We start from the raw sequence: 15783 nt of genomic DNA on the forward strand, positions 1-15783 counted from the left end.
TCGATAGCCTTTGCATGCAGTCGAAGAAAAGTTGACATGTCTCCCACCCCACCTATGACCACTATTATCATGATGCATAATATGTATTATTATCGAATTGATAGGCCTATTCAGTTGTGTGTACTCTTCAGTTGTGTGTACTCTGTGGCAGTTGGGAGCAGTGCGCATTGTGCATACTCTCTAGCTTCACACAGTCGCGCGTGATGAAGAGGAGGCAGAGTTTCCTCAACGTAGGTAGCGGGCGTATGAAGCCCGACCAGCAAAAACAGCTTTGAACCGGTTTGTTCTCCGGCAAACAAGCGGTATAAAACGGATTCTGTGCGCGTAGCTGCTGCTGGCACACGGGTCTGCTCACACCTCAGATAAAGCCTTGCGGAAGCTCGGCATCTGCATGTGATGTTTTAAAAATATTTTTTGTAATTCAATTTCGATTCTATACAAAGAGTTATTATAGGGAGACCATCCTTCATGGCAACTCCCTGTAGCGAACGCGCACTTATCCTGCAGTTGCCTGTTGTTGTGCATGTGGCTGTTGTTGATGTTGAGGTAAGTCGCATGTATTTCCTAGTGTTAGTAAAATAACAATAGGCTACTATATCACAACATTATAGCATAGCAGGCCTATGGCTAGATACAGAATTATATATTTTGTTGGCTATGTGTAATGGGTGATTAAGTGGCAAAAAAAAAAAAAGGAAATTGTAAAGTGGTTATCCCACTGGCTATAGGGTGAATGCACCAATTTGTAAGTCGCCTGGATAAGAGCGTCTGCTAAATGACGTAAATGTAAATGTAAATGAATAGCCTATCAGTGTAGTTCCTTTGTTGCAGATGCTGATAAAACCCATATTGTTTCATAAAGAAAAATTGGTAGCTACACTACATGACCAAAATAATGTGGACACCTGATCGTCGAACATCTCATTCCAAAATCATGGGCATTCAAATGGAGTTGGTCCCCCCTTTGCTGCTATAACAGCCTCCACTCTTCTGGGAAGGTTTTCCATTAGATGTTGGAAGATTGCTACGGGGACTTGCCACATGAGCATTAGTGAGGTCGGGCACTGAAGTTGGGCAATTAGGTCTGGCTCGCAGTCGGCATTCCAATTCATCCCAAAGGTGTTCGATGGGGTTGAGGTCAGGGCTCTGTGCAGGCCAGTCAAGTTCTTCCACGCCGATCTCAACAAAACATTTCTGTATGCATTCTGTATGCACCTCCCTTTGTGCACGGGGGCATTGTAATGCTGAAACAGGAAAGGGCCTTCCCCAAACTGTTGCCACAAAGTTGGATGCACAGAATTGTCTAGCATGTCATTGTATGCTGTAGCATTAAGATTTCCCTTCACTGGAACTAAGGGGCCTAGCCCCTTAGTGAAAAACAGCCCCAGACCATTATTCGTCCTCCACCAAACTTTACAGTTGGCACTATGCATTGGGGCAGGTGGCGTTCTCCTGGCATCAGCCAAAGCCAGATTCGTCCGTCGGACTGCCAGATGGTGAAGCGTGATTCATCACTCCAGAGAACGCGTTTCCACTGCTCCAGAGTCTAATGTCGGTGAGCTTTACACCACTCCAGTCGACGCTTGGCATTGCACATGGTGATTTTAGGCTTGTGTGTGGCTGCTTAGCCATGGAAACCGTTCTGTGAGCTTGTGTGGCCTACCACTTCGCGGCTGAGTCGGTTGTTGCTCCTAGACGTTTCCACTTCACCATAACAGCACTTAGTTGACCAGGGCAGCTCTAGCAGGGCAGAATTTGACGAACTGACTTGTTGGAAAGGTGGCATCCTATGACGGTGCCACATTGAAAGTCACTGAGCTCTTCAGTAAGGCCATTCTACTGCCAATGTTTGTCTATGGAGATTGCATGGCTGTGTGCTCGATTTTATACACCTGTCAGCAACGGGTGTGGCAGAAATCGCCAAATCCACTCATTTGAAGGGGTGTCCACATACTTTTGTATATATAGTGTATGTGTAGATGGCACAGTGTTTCTCCATATAATGGTGTTTAGCCTACCCGCAAATTGATAGATGCACAACTTTTGCTTTTAAAAACTAAGAGGGATAGAAGAGCGGATGCTGCAGTAGTGCACCTATAGCTCAAATTGCTCTCAGGCACAAATTACTCAGGAACAGTGCATTTTTTTTGTTTTTTCTTTTTGTTTTTTCTTCTTGTTAGCACTGGAAAGGGTGTGCCTGTAAAAGTTCAGTGTTTCGTGCCAGAACCGAGGGGAGATAGGCAAAAGGCAGGTTAAAGTACAAGGTAGGCAGTCCAGACTCCAAACTCTCCTCCTTCAAGGTGTGGTCTGTGTGAGGGCACAAAATGGGCAGCGCAGGATGAGAGGGTTGCACTCTGTTTTAAACAGGTGACCTGCCAGGCAAGAGCAGCATCAACATCAAGATGTGAGTGTGTATTTGGCATTTATCTACAACTTTAGAAAGGAACTTAGGACATTTATCACTTCGTTAATCATGATTCATGTCTCCAAACTTGCTTGTGATTTATTTTGTCTGTATTCTCATGCATTTGTGTCGTTGCTTGTCCAGTCCACCTGTGCTTTTAACACTTTTTGCTTTTTTCCCCCCGGTTTTCCCCAGGAAACCTCCCTGTTGACAGCATGAGTCTTCAGAACTCAAAGAATGTGCTGGATGGAGGTTGGGGATGGGTCATTGTTGTGGCCTGCTTCGTGGCCCAGTTCCTGGCCTACGGCTCCCCCCAGTCGGTGGGCGTCCTGTACCCGGAGTGGCTCCACGCCTTCCAGGAGGGGAAAGGCATGACAGCCTGGGTTGGCTCCCTGGTCTCTGGAGTGGGACTCATAGCCAGTAAGTATTCTCCAAACACCTTTGTTTATTTATTTAGATACTGTGTGGGTATAGTCTAATGCTCTCATCCAAAGACAGGGGATACCTTCAGAGCTCACTGGTCTGTGATTTTACCCATAATGCCACCATTGTTGTATGTGTTTATAGATTTTGTATGTTACAAAAAAATCAACGAACTATTTTATAACAAAAATGTATTCAACTCAGCATCTGAACATCTGTTCAAGAATTCCATGTTGATTTTCTTGGCATGGCTTTGAATTGATATGCTAAACAGCATGTCAGTGGTTATACCTGAATTTACTTATCAATGCACTTTAGTTGCAGCTACATTGTCTTGAAATTAGTCTCACCTGGTATGCACGTCTGACACGTGTTGCTGTTGTATAATTAAAGAGCAACTGAAGGCAAACAACTTCTCTGGTAGAAAGCGGCCTATGGGGCATCGATATTAGGCAGAAACATTTATTCTGGTGTCAAAATTGACTACAAAGTGTAAATAGGATAATTTTGGTCATAAAGTCAGCAGAGTGAAAGTACAAACACTTGCCACGTTCGAACACACACGAGACACCCACAGCAAAGCACGCCTCCAAGACCCAAATCTCGTTCTTGGTCGCATGTTCTGAGGAGAACTGAAACCGAGGCTAAATCAGAAAGTTCCCTTTAATGATGTCACTGATAAAGTACCAGACAAAAGAATGGTCCAACGTCTCTATAAACACATACAATGATGGTGGCATTATAGGTAAAGACACAGACCAATTGTTATCTTGCCAAGTAATCTTGTTTGGAGGGCAGAGTTGCACATGATAAGACGGGAAAATACGTAATTTACCTAGGACATATCAACAGCTGTGAAAGTGCAGTGCTGACTTTGTCTGACTTGTCCTAAGTAGATGAAGGGAATTGTGCAATATGGATGCACTTTGTGGTGCTGTTAACACTAAGTTGTGGTCACAAGTCAGCCCGGTCATACCTGCAGGAGGAGCACTTAGCTATGATCACACTGTCTGTGTCTGTCTGTCTGTGTCTGTGTCTCTGTGAAAATGGGGATGACAGAGAAAAATAGGGAGGTTGATAAAACATTTAACAGTTTCAGTCGTTTGAATGACCAGGGACACAGGAGGACTCAGTTCACTGCATGGCTGCAAGCAAGCTGTATTAAAGTTGCATTCAATTATTTTTCTAAAACTGGATCCGAGATAGTAGATCATGATCTTGCTTTACCGCCAGGCTAAGCCTCCCTTCACGTCGTCGCCTTTCCAAAGAGGTCAGTGAAAAGTAATGACTAGACGGATGGCTCCAAGTACACGTGTGGGGCTTGGCAGCTAGGCTATGCAGGCTTAAACCATGGACTCTTTTAATTGGTGGTGAAATGGAAGGGAGGGGGAGATAGGGTTCAACAGGACACCCTTGGGTTGTCAGTTGTCTGCTCAGGAATTCAATGTGTCAGCACAAGAAGTAGAGTTTGACTCTGCTGAAACAAGTTGTCAATTTAATGTGCATAAGACACAAGGACCTATACAAATTGCAGTGTATATCATTGGAAGCTAATCGGATTGGGCTGCATTTGACTTGGCGGGATGCTAGGGAAACATAGCAGTCTTTAATATATTGGCAGCAGATTATGGGTTAGTGAGGTGATCTTCCAAAACTTGGCCCAAGTCCTTGCTTCTGTCCACTGAAGGATCCAATTTGTCCTAACCAGACCTGTATTTCCATTGTTTGAAATGCACACCGTCCCCCTAAAAAGTCCATCAATCAGGATATGTGGTCCCATTTGCCATAAATATATATATTCCTGTAACTCTGTGTGCTTTTAAATTTGTTATGCTGTGAGGATGATGACGAATGAGCATCAAACGCTGTCCTTTTCCCTGACCCTTAACCTCTGCTCAGGTGTCTAATAACTAGCTAGTGCCACTTTTAGGCCTCAGGGGAAATGTGAGGAGAGCAAATGGAGTCACAAACCTAGCCAACAACACGCTTAAGGCAGAGGCTAAAGAGCACAGATGAACCCTCTTAAATAGGGAATGATAAAAAAGTGAAAATTATAAGGTCAAAATAATATCAGTGCAGAAAAGGGGACCATGTCACATGGTTAGAGTTGATACAGTAAATAATGTTTTCCTGCCATGAAATAACCCCACATGTACAGTACACCTTGACTGGTATCACTTTCCGTTTGGTTAGTTTAGTATTGTTTAGTAAATCCATCTTGTTTACACCACATGGATCCTGAAAGCACCATATAAATTCCATCTTGTTTACACCACATGGATCCTGAAAGCACCATATAAATTCCATCTTGTGTCTTTGTTGTTTGTGTCATATAAAAAAAAAATGTCTCCTCCCTAAACTCTCTGCGCTTATTCAGCAATGTACACTCAACTCTCCCATACACGTCATTCATTCACACTTCCTCTCTGTCCTGTGTTCTCCCCCAGGTCCGGTCTGCAGTGCCTGTGTGGATAACTTTGGGGCGCGCCCTGTGACCATCTTCAGTGGGGTTATGGTGGCAGGGGGCCTGATGCTCAGTGCCTTCGCCCCAAACGTTCAGTTCCTCATCTTCTCTTACGGTATAGTCGTCGGTAAGTGAGAACCTTGTGGTGGTCTTTTACTGCTGAAGCAAGTCTGTGGTTTGTATGGCCCACTATTAGATATAGGATTAGCCTTGTCAGTGTGAGGAAATGATAGGAAGTTGCTTGTGTACTCAGTGGTTTTGTTGGGAGTGAACTGTGTTTTTGACTCACCATTACATACAAATATTAGACAATAACCTATCTTTCACTGATAGATAAGACACAACTTCCTCAGAGATAAGAATTGATACATAAAGAAGTATCAAGTTGGAGCTGTAAGTGAATAGGTTCATGCCTACGCTCGAGCACACATGCACTGAGGGTATGTGTAAAACAGAGGGGGCTGGTGGGAGGAGCTATAGGAGGATGGGCTCATTGTAATGGCTGGAATGGAATAAATGGAACGGAGTGGTTTCCATATGTTTGATACAGTTCCATTAGTTTTTTGCAATTGCTAACAAGCATCGGTCAATACTGAAGCCACTTTTTCAAAACTCTTCACACAGTCTGCATTACCAACATTCATCTTGGCCAAACAGTTCATCTCACCTCAAACTCACTCAAACCACCAAAACACTTCATACATGTCTCAAAATAAGCTTGTTCGACCATAACACTGGCAACAATTCTCACTCAGAAAGCATACATTGTCACTCATAACACACTGACCTAAAAAAAACACTAACAGGGAGCATTACATAAATGATGAACTTTTCTCTTTGAAGTTTGAATGATTTTTCACATAAATCAGTATTTCATTATAGAATAAGAATAACACCTTTTCACTTTATTGACTGTACTAAAGTATAAGTAACAAGAATGATTCAGAAATGCAGCAATTTGCTTCAATAGCCTTTATTTTTTATATATCTTTGTATATAGTAATTTACTATAAGTAAATTACTACAATTTTTTTTTTCCTGAAAGTATAATCACTCATTCTGTACAGTACTGTGAGGGTTCTAGTTCTCCCTCTCTCCTGCATTTGGCCACAAGTTCTCATCAACATCACATCTTATTTATTCTCTGGCGATGCATCTTGGAAAGGATCTTCTGGAATGTCTAGTCCAACCCTGGCAGTCTTCAGGAGAAGTGTCTCCACACCCCGCATTCATGTCATCCAGTAAGGACATCTGGTCATGTGGATGGTGGTCATAAACCTTCCACCTCCACGCAGAGAAAAACTCCTCTATGGGGTTTAGGAAGGGGGAGTATGGAGGCAGGAATAGTACTGACATCATGGGATGTGCAGCAAACCAGTCTGTGACTGTTTATGCAGGTCATGAAATTAGCCTCTCTGTATTGTAGGGGCCAATGTAACAGCAAACCATCATTGGATAGTGCTGCACACATTGTGATGTTAGCTCCTCTCTGGCCTGGGACATCCACAGTTGCTCTCTGTCCAATCACATTCCTTCCCCTGCAGTGTGTTTTTGCCACGTTGAATCCAGCTTCATCCACAAAGATGAATGTATGTGCAGTTTGCCTGGCTTCCATTTCCATTACTCTCTAAAATACAGTAAATCCACAGTGTTACAGTACTTTACATTATGCATAGCTGGGTATGTACCCTGTTTGGTTATTGAACAGACATTTTACCTGGACATATTGATACCGGAGTTCTTTCTCACGTTTACCGTTTCTCTCAAAGGGTACAGTGTACAACTGCTTCATCCTTATTTTATGTTTCTCTAGGACGCTGGCAATTGTCGTTGTGCTGACCGTATTCACATTCCCAAAAGTGAAATTGTCTGCCAGCACTCTGTCCCGAATTTCCTGCAGTTTTATTGCATTGTTACCAATTATCAAGTCAACAATGGCAATTTCCTGCGCATCAGATAATATTCTGGCTCTCCCTCGTGTGGGAGGCAACCTTTTGGATCCTACTGAAAAACACAAAACAATCAATATATTTCAAAATGTCAGTACATGTAAAAATGTGAACATACTGTATTGTACTGTAATATGTAGTTCAATTATCATTGAAGGATGCACATCTCACCTGTTGTTTTGCCGGAAAATACTATTGTACTATTGATGCAACTGTTGAACGCTGCAGATTTGGTCGCACCCTTAAACCGGCCTCTCTCAAAGAGAGATCATGGTTTACAACATGGTAAATAATTGTGGCCTTTATCTCATTAGAGACCACCGCTCTTGGTCTTCCTCTCCTTTGTCCTCCACGCATTCTCCCTCTCCCTGCCACTCTTCTTCCCCCACCAACCTGTCTTCCTTGATCCATGTTTCCAAACTAAATCATGCCGAAGCCATCCTCTTGTCTGTTTGGTAATGAGACTAAAAACAGGACACTTGGGTAGGCTTTCAGCTGAAATTGCAATCAGCTGTGTTTGGAATGATTAAATATTCTGCTGAGATTTTCTATATGTTTCAATCTGGTTACTGCAGAAATGCACGACATTTGCCATCAATCTGTTTTGAATGTGTTTTTAACGCATTTGAAAACATGTGCTGCAAATATTTTGTTTTGCAGGTGGTGGAGTATGAATGAGAAAATAGTTAATGGATTTTGGAGAATGTGGTCATTGAATGCGTTTTGTGTGAAAGCAATGAAAAATGATTCACAGTTTGGCCCACATACACTTCTGTTTCGCTGACTGTGTGAAGAGTTTTGACAATGTGACTTCAGTTTTGACCAATGCATGTTAGCAATTGAAAAAAACTGTAATCCCATTCCAGCCATTACAATGAGCCTGTCCTCCTATAGCTCCTCCCACCAGCCTCCTCTGGTGCTGAATGAGGGTATATGTAGGAAGTATTCAGAGATATAAAAACAAGGTAGAGTCAGATTCCCAGATGCCTCTGGTGCCCCCCAATAGTGTGACGGCCCCATTACAGCCCCTTATCTAACACCCAGTGACAGCTGTTCCATGCTGAGGGGATAGAGCCCAATAGACTGCCACTGTCAACACTGCCTGTGGCATTGACCTGAGCGAGAGGCCATGCATATTTGAAGAAAGGCGTCTATTTTCAGACCGTGTGGCTCAGTTTCCTCTTATCGCTCCAGCCCCCCCCCCCCTCCTCTAGTCATCCATTGCGGATCAAATTACCAGAGACTTTTGGGGTGATTTTACACTAGACAAAAGTTATTGTGAATAAATGTAACGACTTTATCAGAGAGCAACAGATTTTAAACATGGTGAATGTGTTATTACAGTACATGACTAAGATGGCCTTACACAGTCACACAGTTTTACATTTAAGGTACACAGTTTACCGTGCAAGGCTTTGTTCAGAACATTAAATATATTCTTCAACATGGTTAATAAGGTACTGTAGTTAAATGCTCCTCTACAATGTGCTAATAAAATTTACCTCTGTTGTTTTTGTTGTCCACAGGTCTTGGCTGCGGTCTTCTCTATGCTGCAACATTGACCATCACCTGTCAGTACTTTGACAAGAGACGTGGCCTCGCCCTCGGCATAGTCACCACAGGTACTTCAGCCCCCCTCTGCGCTCACTGGGTTCACACCAAGTCTCCATGCTCAGTTCTTTCTTGTTTCAGAAGACGGAAGTCTTGGAATGCCAAGGTAAACATTCTAGTCTAAAAACTGTGTGTCCTTGTGGTTAGGGAAGTGGACTTGTGACAAGAGGAACACTGGTAATACAACCCAGTTCTGGAGCATTCAGTTCTTGTCCCCAGTTTTTGTCACAATCAAATCTGAAACGAAATTGCCTTAGGGAATATCCAGCTGTATCAATGGAGAACAGGGTGGGTAGCTTTAGGCAAAGCTTTTATGAAATGAATATATCTCTAATGGCTTATTCTTGGAATGCCAACACTAAATCATTCCTTTCTCTCATTTAGGCACAAGTGTGGGAGGGTTCCTCTATGCCACTGCTCAGAATGAGCTGATTCTTCTCTTTGACATGGACGGCTGCCTGCTGATTATCGGAGCCTTGGCCCTCAACCTCATGGCCTGTGGCGGCTTCATGAGGCCTCTGAACATGCCTGCCTACTACCTCAAACAGAAGGCTGCTCTGGAGCGCACAGAGGAGCAGCTCTTTGAGAACCCGCCTGCTGACGACCTCAAGACCACACCGAGCACCGGCGAGAGAACCTTGACGGTCAAGGATCTCCTGATCATCATCGACGCCAAAGACATCACCATCACCACAACTGACAAAAAAGGGGGCTTCATGGCAGGTTCAGCCATTGTGAAAATGATCAAGAAGAAGCGTCAGGCCTACTCAAAGTACATGCACTCCACGGCTGACTTCCTGCACAACAGAAACTTCATGGCCCTCTGCATCGCCATCTTCCTGTTCAGCCTGGGAGCCTTTCCTCCGGTCCTCTTCATGGAGGATGTGGCCCAGAGTGAGGGCCTCGTCGACGAGGTCAGCATCATCCCCCTGGTCTCCATTGTAGCCGTCACTGCCGGCGTGGGCAAGCTGACCCTGGGCATACTAGCAGACGTGAGGTGGATCAACAGTGTGTTCCTGTACGCCTTCACCCTGCTGGGGACCGGGACAGCCCTCCTCCTCATCCCCATGTCCAAGAGCTACGTAGGCCTGCAGGTACTCTCCGCTGTGGTGGGCTTCTTCTCTGGGAACTGGTCCCTAACGTCTTACATCACCACCAAGATTGTGGGCCTGGACAAACTGACCCAAGCCCATGGGGTCCTCATGTTCTTTGGGGGATTCGGGATCGTGCTCGGGCCCCCTGTTGTTGGTAAGAAAGATCCCACTTCTGACACCATTGGTCAACATCATTGCGGAGTGTGTGGTACTGATTTACAGTTGTTAGTTTAGAGCTGGTACAGGTTCATATTCATGCTTTTACAGATGTCAAAACATTTTTACAGATTATGTCATATTAATGTGTGAGTGAGAATGTTGAACTCAAGATGTTTGCCTTTAGCTAGTCTTTATCTGACTCATACTTTGTCGAGAGATTTTGTTGATTCTAATTAAATTGTTTTTTCTCTCCTCTTCTTCCTGTTCCAGGGTGTTTTTTTGACTGGACCCAGTCCTATGACCTGGCCTTCTACTTCAGTGGAGGCTCTGTGCTCCTGGGTGGGGTCACGCTCTTTCTCTGTGCTCTGCCCTGGTGGGACAAAAAGAAGGCTGACATCGACAGGCCCGACATTCAGTACACCAGCAACTGTGACAAAGTTGCCTCTGTAGCCTGAACACTGACTTTCACATCGACCTTGCTCTCCAGTGCTCCCAGCTATTTTTGCTGATAAACGTTATACCGTTCAAGAGGTTGTTGAGAATATTTCCTAGTGCCAGATTTCACATACCTGAGAAGAGTATTGAAGTAGAGTAGGCCTTTTCTATATATCTTTAGTGTTTTTAAAGATGCCTATGTTGAGCATTTTAATTACGGTCTCATTTTAAGAGGCCTATTCAACAAAATGTTTTTTAAACAAATGAATACAATAGATTATGTTTACTTAGAATGAATGCTGTTTTTTAAGTTTCCGGATCTTCACTGGGCTCAAATGAAAAATACTTTTTCTTCTGGTGACCCTGTGGAGAAATGCAAACCAACAGTAGCCTGTGAAGATGTTGGTTGAAAACACAAAAGACTGTTCAAATTACTCAACATATGGAAATGTATAACCATGCAAAATTCCAATTACAAAGAATTTACCAGGTATTTCCTGGAGGGAAAAAATACAGGGATTGGAAAAAAATGAGGGAATGCACTTTAATGTACTCTTTTTAATTATAGCCGAACAAACTGTTTGTTTCTATCTTACCAAAGCACCAGGATGGTGGATGCCTGTCAACACGTTATGCCTGATGAATACAAGCCTTGCTTTTAAAGGATAGATATGTCTTGTTTTTAAATTCATTGGCATTGTGCTGTATTTTACTTGTACTGTCCAAACGTGTTTGTTTGAGTTAGGGAGGTACTGAACACCTCACTTTTGTCTTGACCTGACTAAGAACTTGCTGAAGAATATGTGGGGCAAATACCAGAGACTTTACAGGAATAAAGTCCAGTTCCTCTAACTAATGCATGCTGGTTCTTCGTGGCATGACCCATTTCCTGCATTTGTTCAGCAGGCTTGTAAAACTTTTGTTTTTGTCTGTGGTTTTTGTTTTTTAATAGCACTATATTTTGTAGTTATGATTTTATATTTTTAAAGAATAGAATGATTGTGATTCCTGCTTTGTTAGTCACTTGAAGATCTGATTTTGTATGTAAAATGTACCACTATATATAATAATATTGTTTTATTCTCAGTCTAGCGTCTTTGTAGAAGTATTTACAGGGTTTAAAATACAATACTAAATATCTGTGATCCAAAAAGGCTAGAAACAGTAGAGCTGTCACTTTTTATATGATGTTGAACCACTTTGTATTTTCTTTTTTAATGTCAGTGTTACGGTATTTATGTTTGCAATTTTTCTATTTTATTTTCAACAAAGTGCCAATAAAATGAAATTCAATATTGTGATTCTGGATGTGTTTTAATGCTGTCTGACTAACATAAAATATGATTCACTGAAGACCTCTCTTCTTGACTTCCGCACATGTGGTGAACATTTTGGTTGTATTCTGAGCAAATGTTCTGTAAACTCCAGACACTCCTTGAAAATTTGACATAATTCAGTCATTTGGCAGTACACCATATGAACTGATACGCAAAACGACACCGGATTCAAAACTTAGAATCTAAATATATAAAATTATATAAAATTCTTGCTACCAATAGAATGTTATTTATATGGGGCTCTGCAGATTTTGCTGCAAAGAGACAGAATCATTAGATAATTTGTTTTGGTACTGTCCATTTGTAGCTTGTTTTTGGACACAGGTCCAGGAATGGCTAAAGGATTGCAATATTTACCTGGAGCTAACCCTGCAGATAGCACTACTGGGTGATCTGAAAAGTAATAGTCAATTGATCAATAACATAATACTATTAGCAATTTTTTTTATTTTCAATTCACAATCTGTAGAAACAATGAGAATAGAAAGGTTCAGAACTTTTGTAAGACATCACAGTACAGTTGAAATATATATGGCAAATAGAAATCCTATATGGATGGTGTTAAAAGATGGATGGGAGGTGTTGAATGGAATTGAAGGATGGGACTAATAACAACTAACAACAAACAATAACAAGATAACTAATAATGTAGGCACGCTGTGTCCATAATAAGTGTATGGGTTGTAGGTTGGGAGCTTTTGTGAAGGAGCACAGTTAGAAAGATATGGCATATAGAAGCAAACCGGATGGACATGAAAATGATAGGAAAGGTTGAGAGTAGAAGAAGTTCAGGAGAAAGAACAAACTAAATGTAATTACTGTAAAATTGACTGTGTCCATAAAATGTAGACAGTGGGTATGGGCTGGAAGTAGAGGCCTAGGCGTTGTTGTTCACTAGTTTACTCCAAGTAGAGAAAGGGTGGCGGGGTTGGAAAGTAATAAAGGGGAATATATATATATTTTTAAAGGATATGTATGTGTATGTATGTGTGTGTGTATGTGTGTATATATGTATATATACAGTCATGGCCAAAATTGTTGGCACCCCTGAAATTTTTCCAGAAAATGAAGTATTTCTCACAGAAAAGTATTGAAATTACACATGTTTTGCTATGCACATGTTTATTTCCTTTGTGTGTATTGGAATAACACAAAAAAAACAGGAAAAAAGCAAATTTGACATAATTTCACACAAAACTCAAAAAATGGGCCGGACAAAATGATTGGCACCCTTAACTTAATATTTAGTTGCACACCCTTTGGAAAAAATAACTGAAATCAGTCGCTTCCTATAACCATCAATAAGCTTCTTACACCTCTCACCCGGAATTTTGGACCACTCTTCTTTTGCAAACTGCTCCAGGTCTCTCATATTGGATGGGTGCCTTTTCCCAACAGCAATTTTAAGATCTCTCCACAGGTGTTCAATGGGATTAAGATCTGGACTCATTGCTGGCCACTTCAGAACTCTCCAGCGCTTTGTTGCCATCCATTTCTGGGTGCTTTTTGAAGTATGTTTGGGGTCATTGTCCTGCTGGAAGACCCATGATCTCGGACGCAAACCCAGCTTTCTGACACTGGGCCCTACATTGCGACCCAAAATCCTTTGGTAATCCTCAGATTTCATGATGCCTTGCACACAGTCAAGGCACCCAGTGCCAGAGGCAGCAAAACAACCCCAAAACATCTTTGAACCTCCACCATATTTGACTGTAGGTACTGTGTTCTTTTCTTTGAAGGCTTCATTACATTTTCGGTAAACAGTAGAACGATGTGCTTTACCAAAAAGCTCTATCTTGGTCTCATCTGTCCATAAGACGTTCTCCCAGAAGGAATTTGGCTTACTCATGTACATTTTGGCAAACTGTAGTCTTGCTTTTTTATGTCTCTGTGTCAGCAGTGGGGTCCTCCTGGGTCTCCTGCCATAGCGTTCATTTCATTCAAATTTCGACGTATAGTTCGCGCTGACACTGATGCACCCTGAGCCTGCAGGACAGCTTGAATTTCTTTGGAACTTGTTTGGGGCTGCTTATCCACCATCCGGACTATCCTGCGTTGCAACCTTTCATAAATTTTCTCTTCCGTCCACGTCCAGGGAGATTAGCTACAGTGCCATGGGTTGCAAACTTCTTGATCATGTTGCGCACTGTGGACAAAGGAACATCTAGATCTCTGGAGATGGACTTGTAACCTTGAGATTGTTGATATTTTTCCACAATTTTGGTTCTCAAGTCCTCAGACAGTTCTCTTTTCCTCTTTCTGTTCTCCATGCTTAGTGTGGCACACACAGAAACACAATGCAAAGACTGAGTCAACTTCTCTCCTTTTTATCTGCTTTCAGGTGTGATTTTTAGATTGCCCACACCTGTTACTTGCCCCAGGTGAGTTTAAAGGAGCATCACATGCTTGGAACAAACTTATTTATCCACAATTTTGAAAGGGTGCCAATAACTTTGTCCGGCCCATTTTTTTAGTTTTGTGTGAAATTATGTCAAATTTGCTTTTTTCCTGTTTTTTTTTGTGTTATTCCAATACACACAAAGGAAATAAACATGTGCATAGCAAAACATGTGTAATTTCAATACTTTTCTGTGAGAAATACTTCATTTTCTGGAAAAATTTCAGGGGTGCCAACAATTTTGGCCATGACTGTATATAAACATGAGGGATTGGAAGTGATGCAGACAATTACATTGATGGAAGTTACAATCTATCTGCAATACTAAGCTGATCTACCCCCCCCAAAAAATGAAGAAAAAAAATTAAAAAATAAAAAGTACACCATCCTCCCATCTCAATGGAACTATACTGAACAAAAAAATATAAACGCAACATCCAACCATTTCAAAGATTTTACTGAGTTACAGTTCACATAAGGAAATCAGTCAATTGAAATAAATAAATTAGGCTCTAATCTATGGATTTATACATGACTGGGAATACAGATATGCATCTGTTGGTCACAGATACATAAAAAAAAAAAGGTAGGGGCGTGGATCAGAAAACCAGTCAGTATCTGGTGTGACCACCATTTGCCTCATGCACACATCTCCTTTGCATAAAGTTGATCAGTTGATCAGGCTGTTGATTGTGGTCTTTGGAATGTTGGCCCATTCCATAACCCCACCGCCACCATAGGGCACTGTTCACATCATTGACATCAGCAAACCTGTCGCCCACACGACATCATACATGTGTTCTGCGGTTGTGAGGCCTGGTTGGACGTACTGCCAAATTCTATGCCCTTACAAAAAAAGATTGCAATTTTCAAACTGCAGTAAAAGTGCAGTAAGTGCAGTCGACTGTGGTATTTTGGATGCAGAATAACTGCGGTGTACTGCAGTTTCTAATGCAGTTATACTGTACTGTAACTGCAGTTACGCTGCAAAATTACTGCAGTAAAAAAAACGGTGTTATTTTGGATGCAGTATTTGCAACCTACTGCAGTTATACTGCACTCTGACTGCAATCTTTTTTTGAAAGGTGGAGGTGGCTTATGGGTGAGAAATGAACATTCAATTATCTGGCAACATTCTTGCAGTCAGCATGCCAATTGCACACTCCCTCAAAACATGAGACATCTGTGGCATTGTGTTGTGTGACAAAACTGCACATTTTAGAGTGGCCTTTTATTGTCCCCAGCAGAAGGTGAACCTGTGTAATGATCATGCTGTTTAATCAGCTTCTTCATATGCCACACTTGTCAGGTGGATGGATTATCTTGGCAAATGAGAAATGCTCACTAATTGGGATGTAAACAAATTTGTGCACAACATTTGAGAGAAATATGCTTTTTATGCATATGGAACATTTATGGGATCATTTATTTCAGCTCATGAAACATGGGACCAACACTTTACATGTTGCGTTTATTTTTTGCTCAGTGTATATTTGGCTACATTGTAGC

At 41.9% G+C, this 15783-nt stretch overlaps 1 protein-coding gene across 6 annotated transcripts; it reads left to right on the forward strand.

The window, feature by feature from the left end:
- Window positions 1–211: 211 nt before the first annotated feature.
- Window positions 212–11840, forward strand: LOC121553589 (monocarboxylate transporter 9). 6 transcript variants are annotated; one of them, XM_041866827.2, is made up of 7 exons: window positions 212–546; window positions 2368–2404; window positions 2600–2824; window positions 5275–5418; window positions 8767–8862; window positions 9236–10099; window positions 10375–11840. In XM_041866827.2, the coding sequence occupies exons 3-7, from the start codon at window positions 2620–2622 to the stop codon at window positions 10557–10559; spliced, it is 1494 nt and encodes a 497-aa protein (XP_041722761.1). In that variant the 5' UTR covers window positions 212–546; window positions 2368–2404; window positions 2600–2619; the 3' UTR covers window positions 10560–11840. The 6 variants fall into 6 exon arrangements, with proteins under 6 accessions (XP_041722761.1, XP_045067518.1, XP_041722760.1 ...); XM_045211583.1 differs by having other exon boundaries at window positions 2181–2824; XM_041866826.2 differs by lacking the exon at window positions 2368–2404.
- Window positions 11841–15783: the final 3943 nt, after the last annotated feature.

Source organism: Coregonus clupeaformis, chromosome 37, assembly GCF_020615455.1.
Source record: "Coregonus clupeaformis isolate EN_2021a chromosome 37, ASM2061545v1, whole genome shotgun sequence".
Classification (NCBI taxonomy): Eukaryota; Metazoa; Chordata; class Actinopteri; order Salmoniformes; family Salmonidae; genus Coregonus; species Coregonus clupeaformis.

Coding starts and splice junctions, on each gene's coding strand:
- LOC121553589 (XM_045211583.1), top strand. CDS start 2,620: ATGAGTCTTCAGAACTCAAAGAATGTGCTGGATGGAGGTTGGGGATGG. Junction 5,419..8,766: donor CTCTTACGGTATAGTCGTCG/GTAAGTGAGAAC, acceptor TGTTGTCCACAG/GTCTTGGCTGCGGTCTTCTC. Junction 10,100..10,374: donor GCTCGGGCCCCCTGTTGTTG/GTAAGAAAGATC, acceptor TTCCTGTTCCAG/GGTGTTTTTTTGACTGGACC.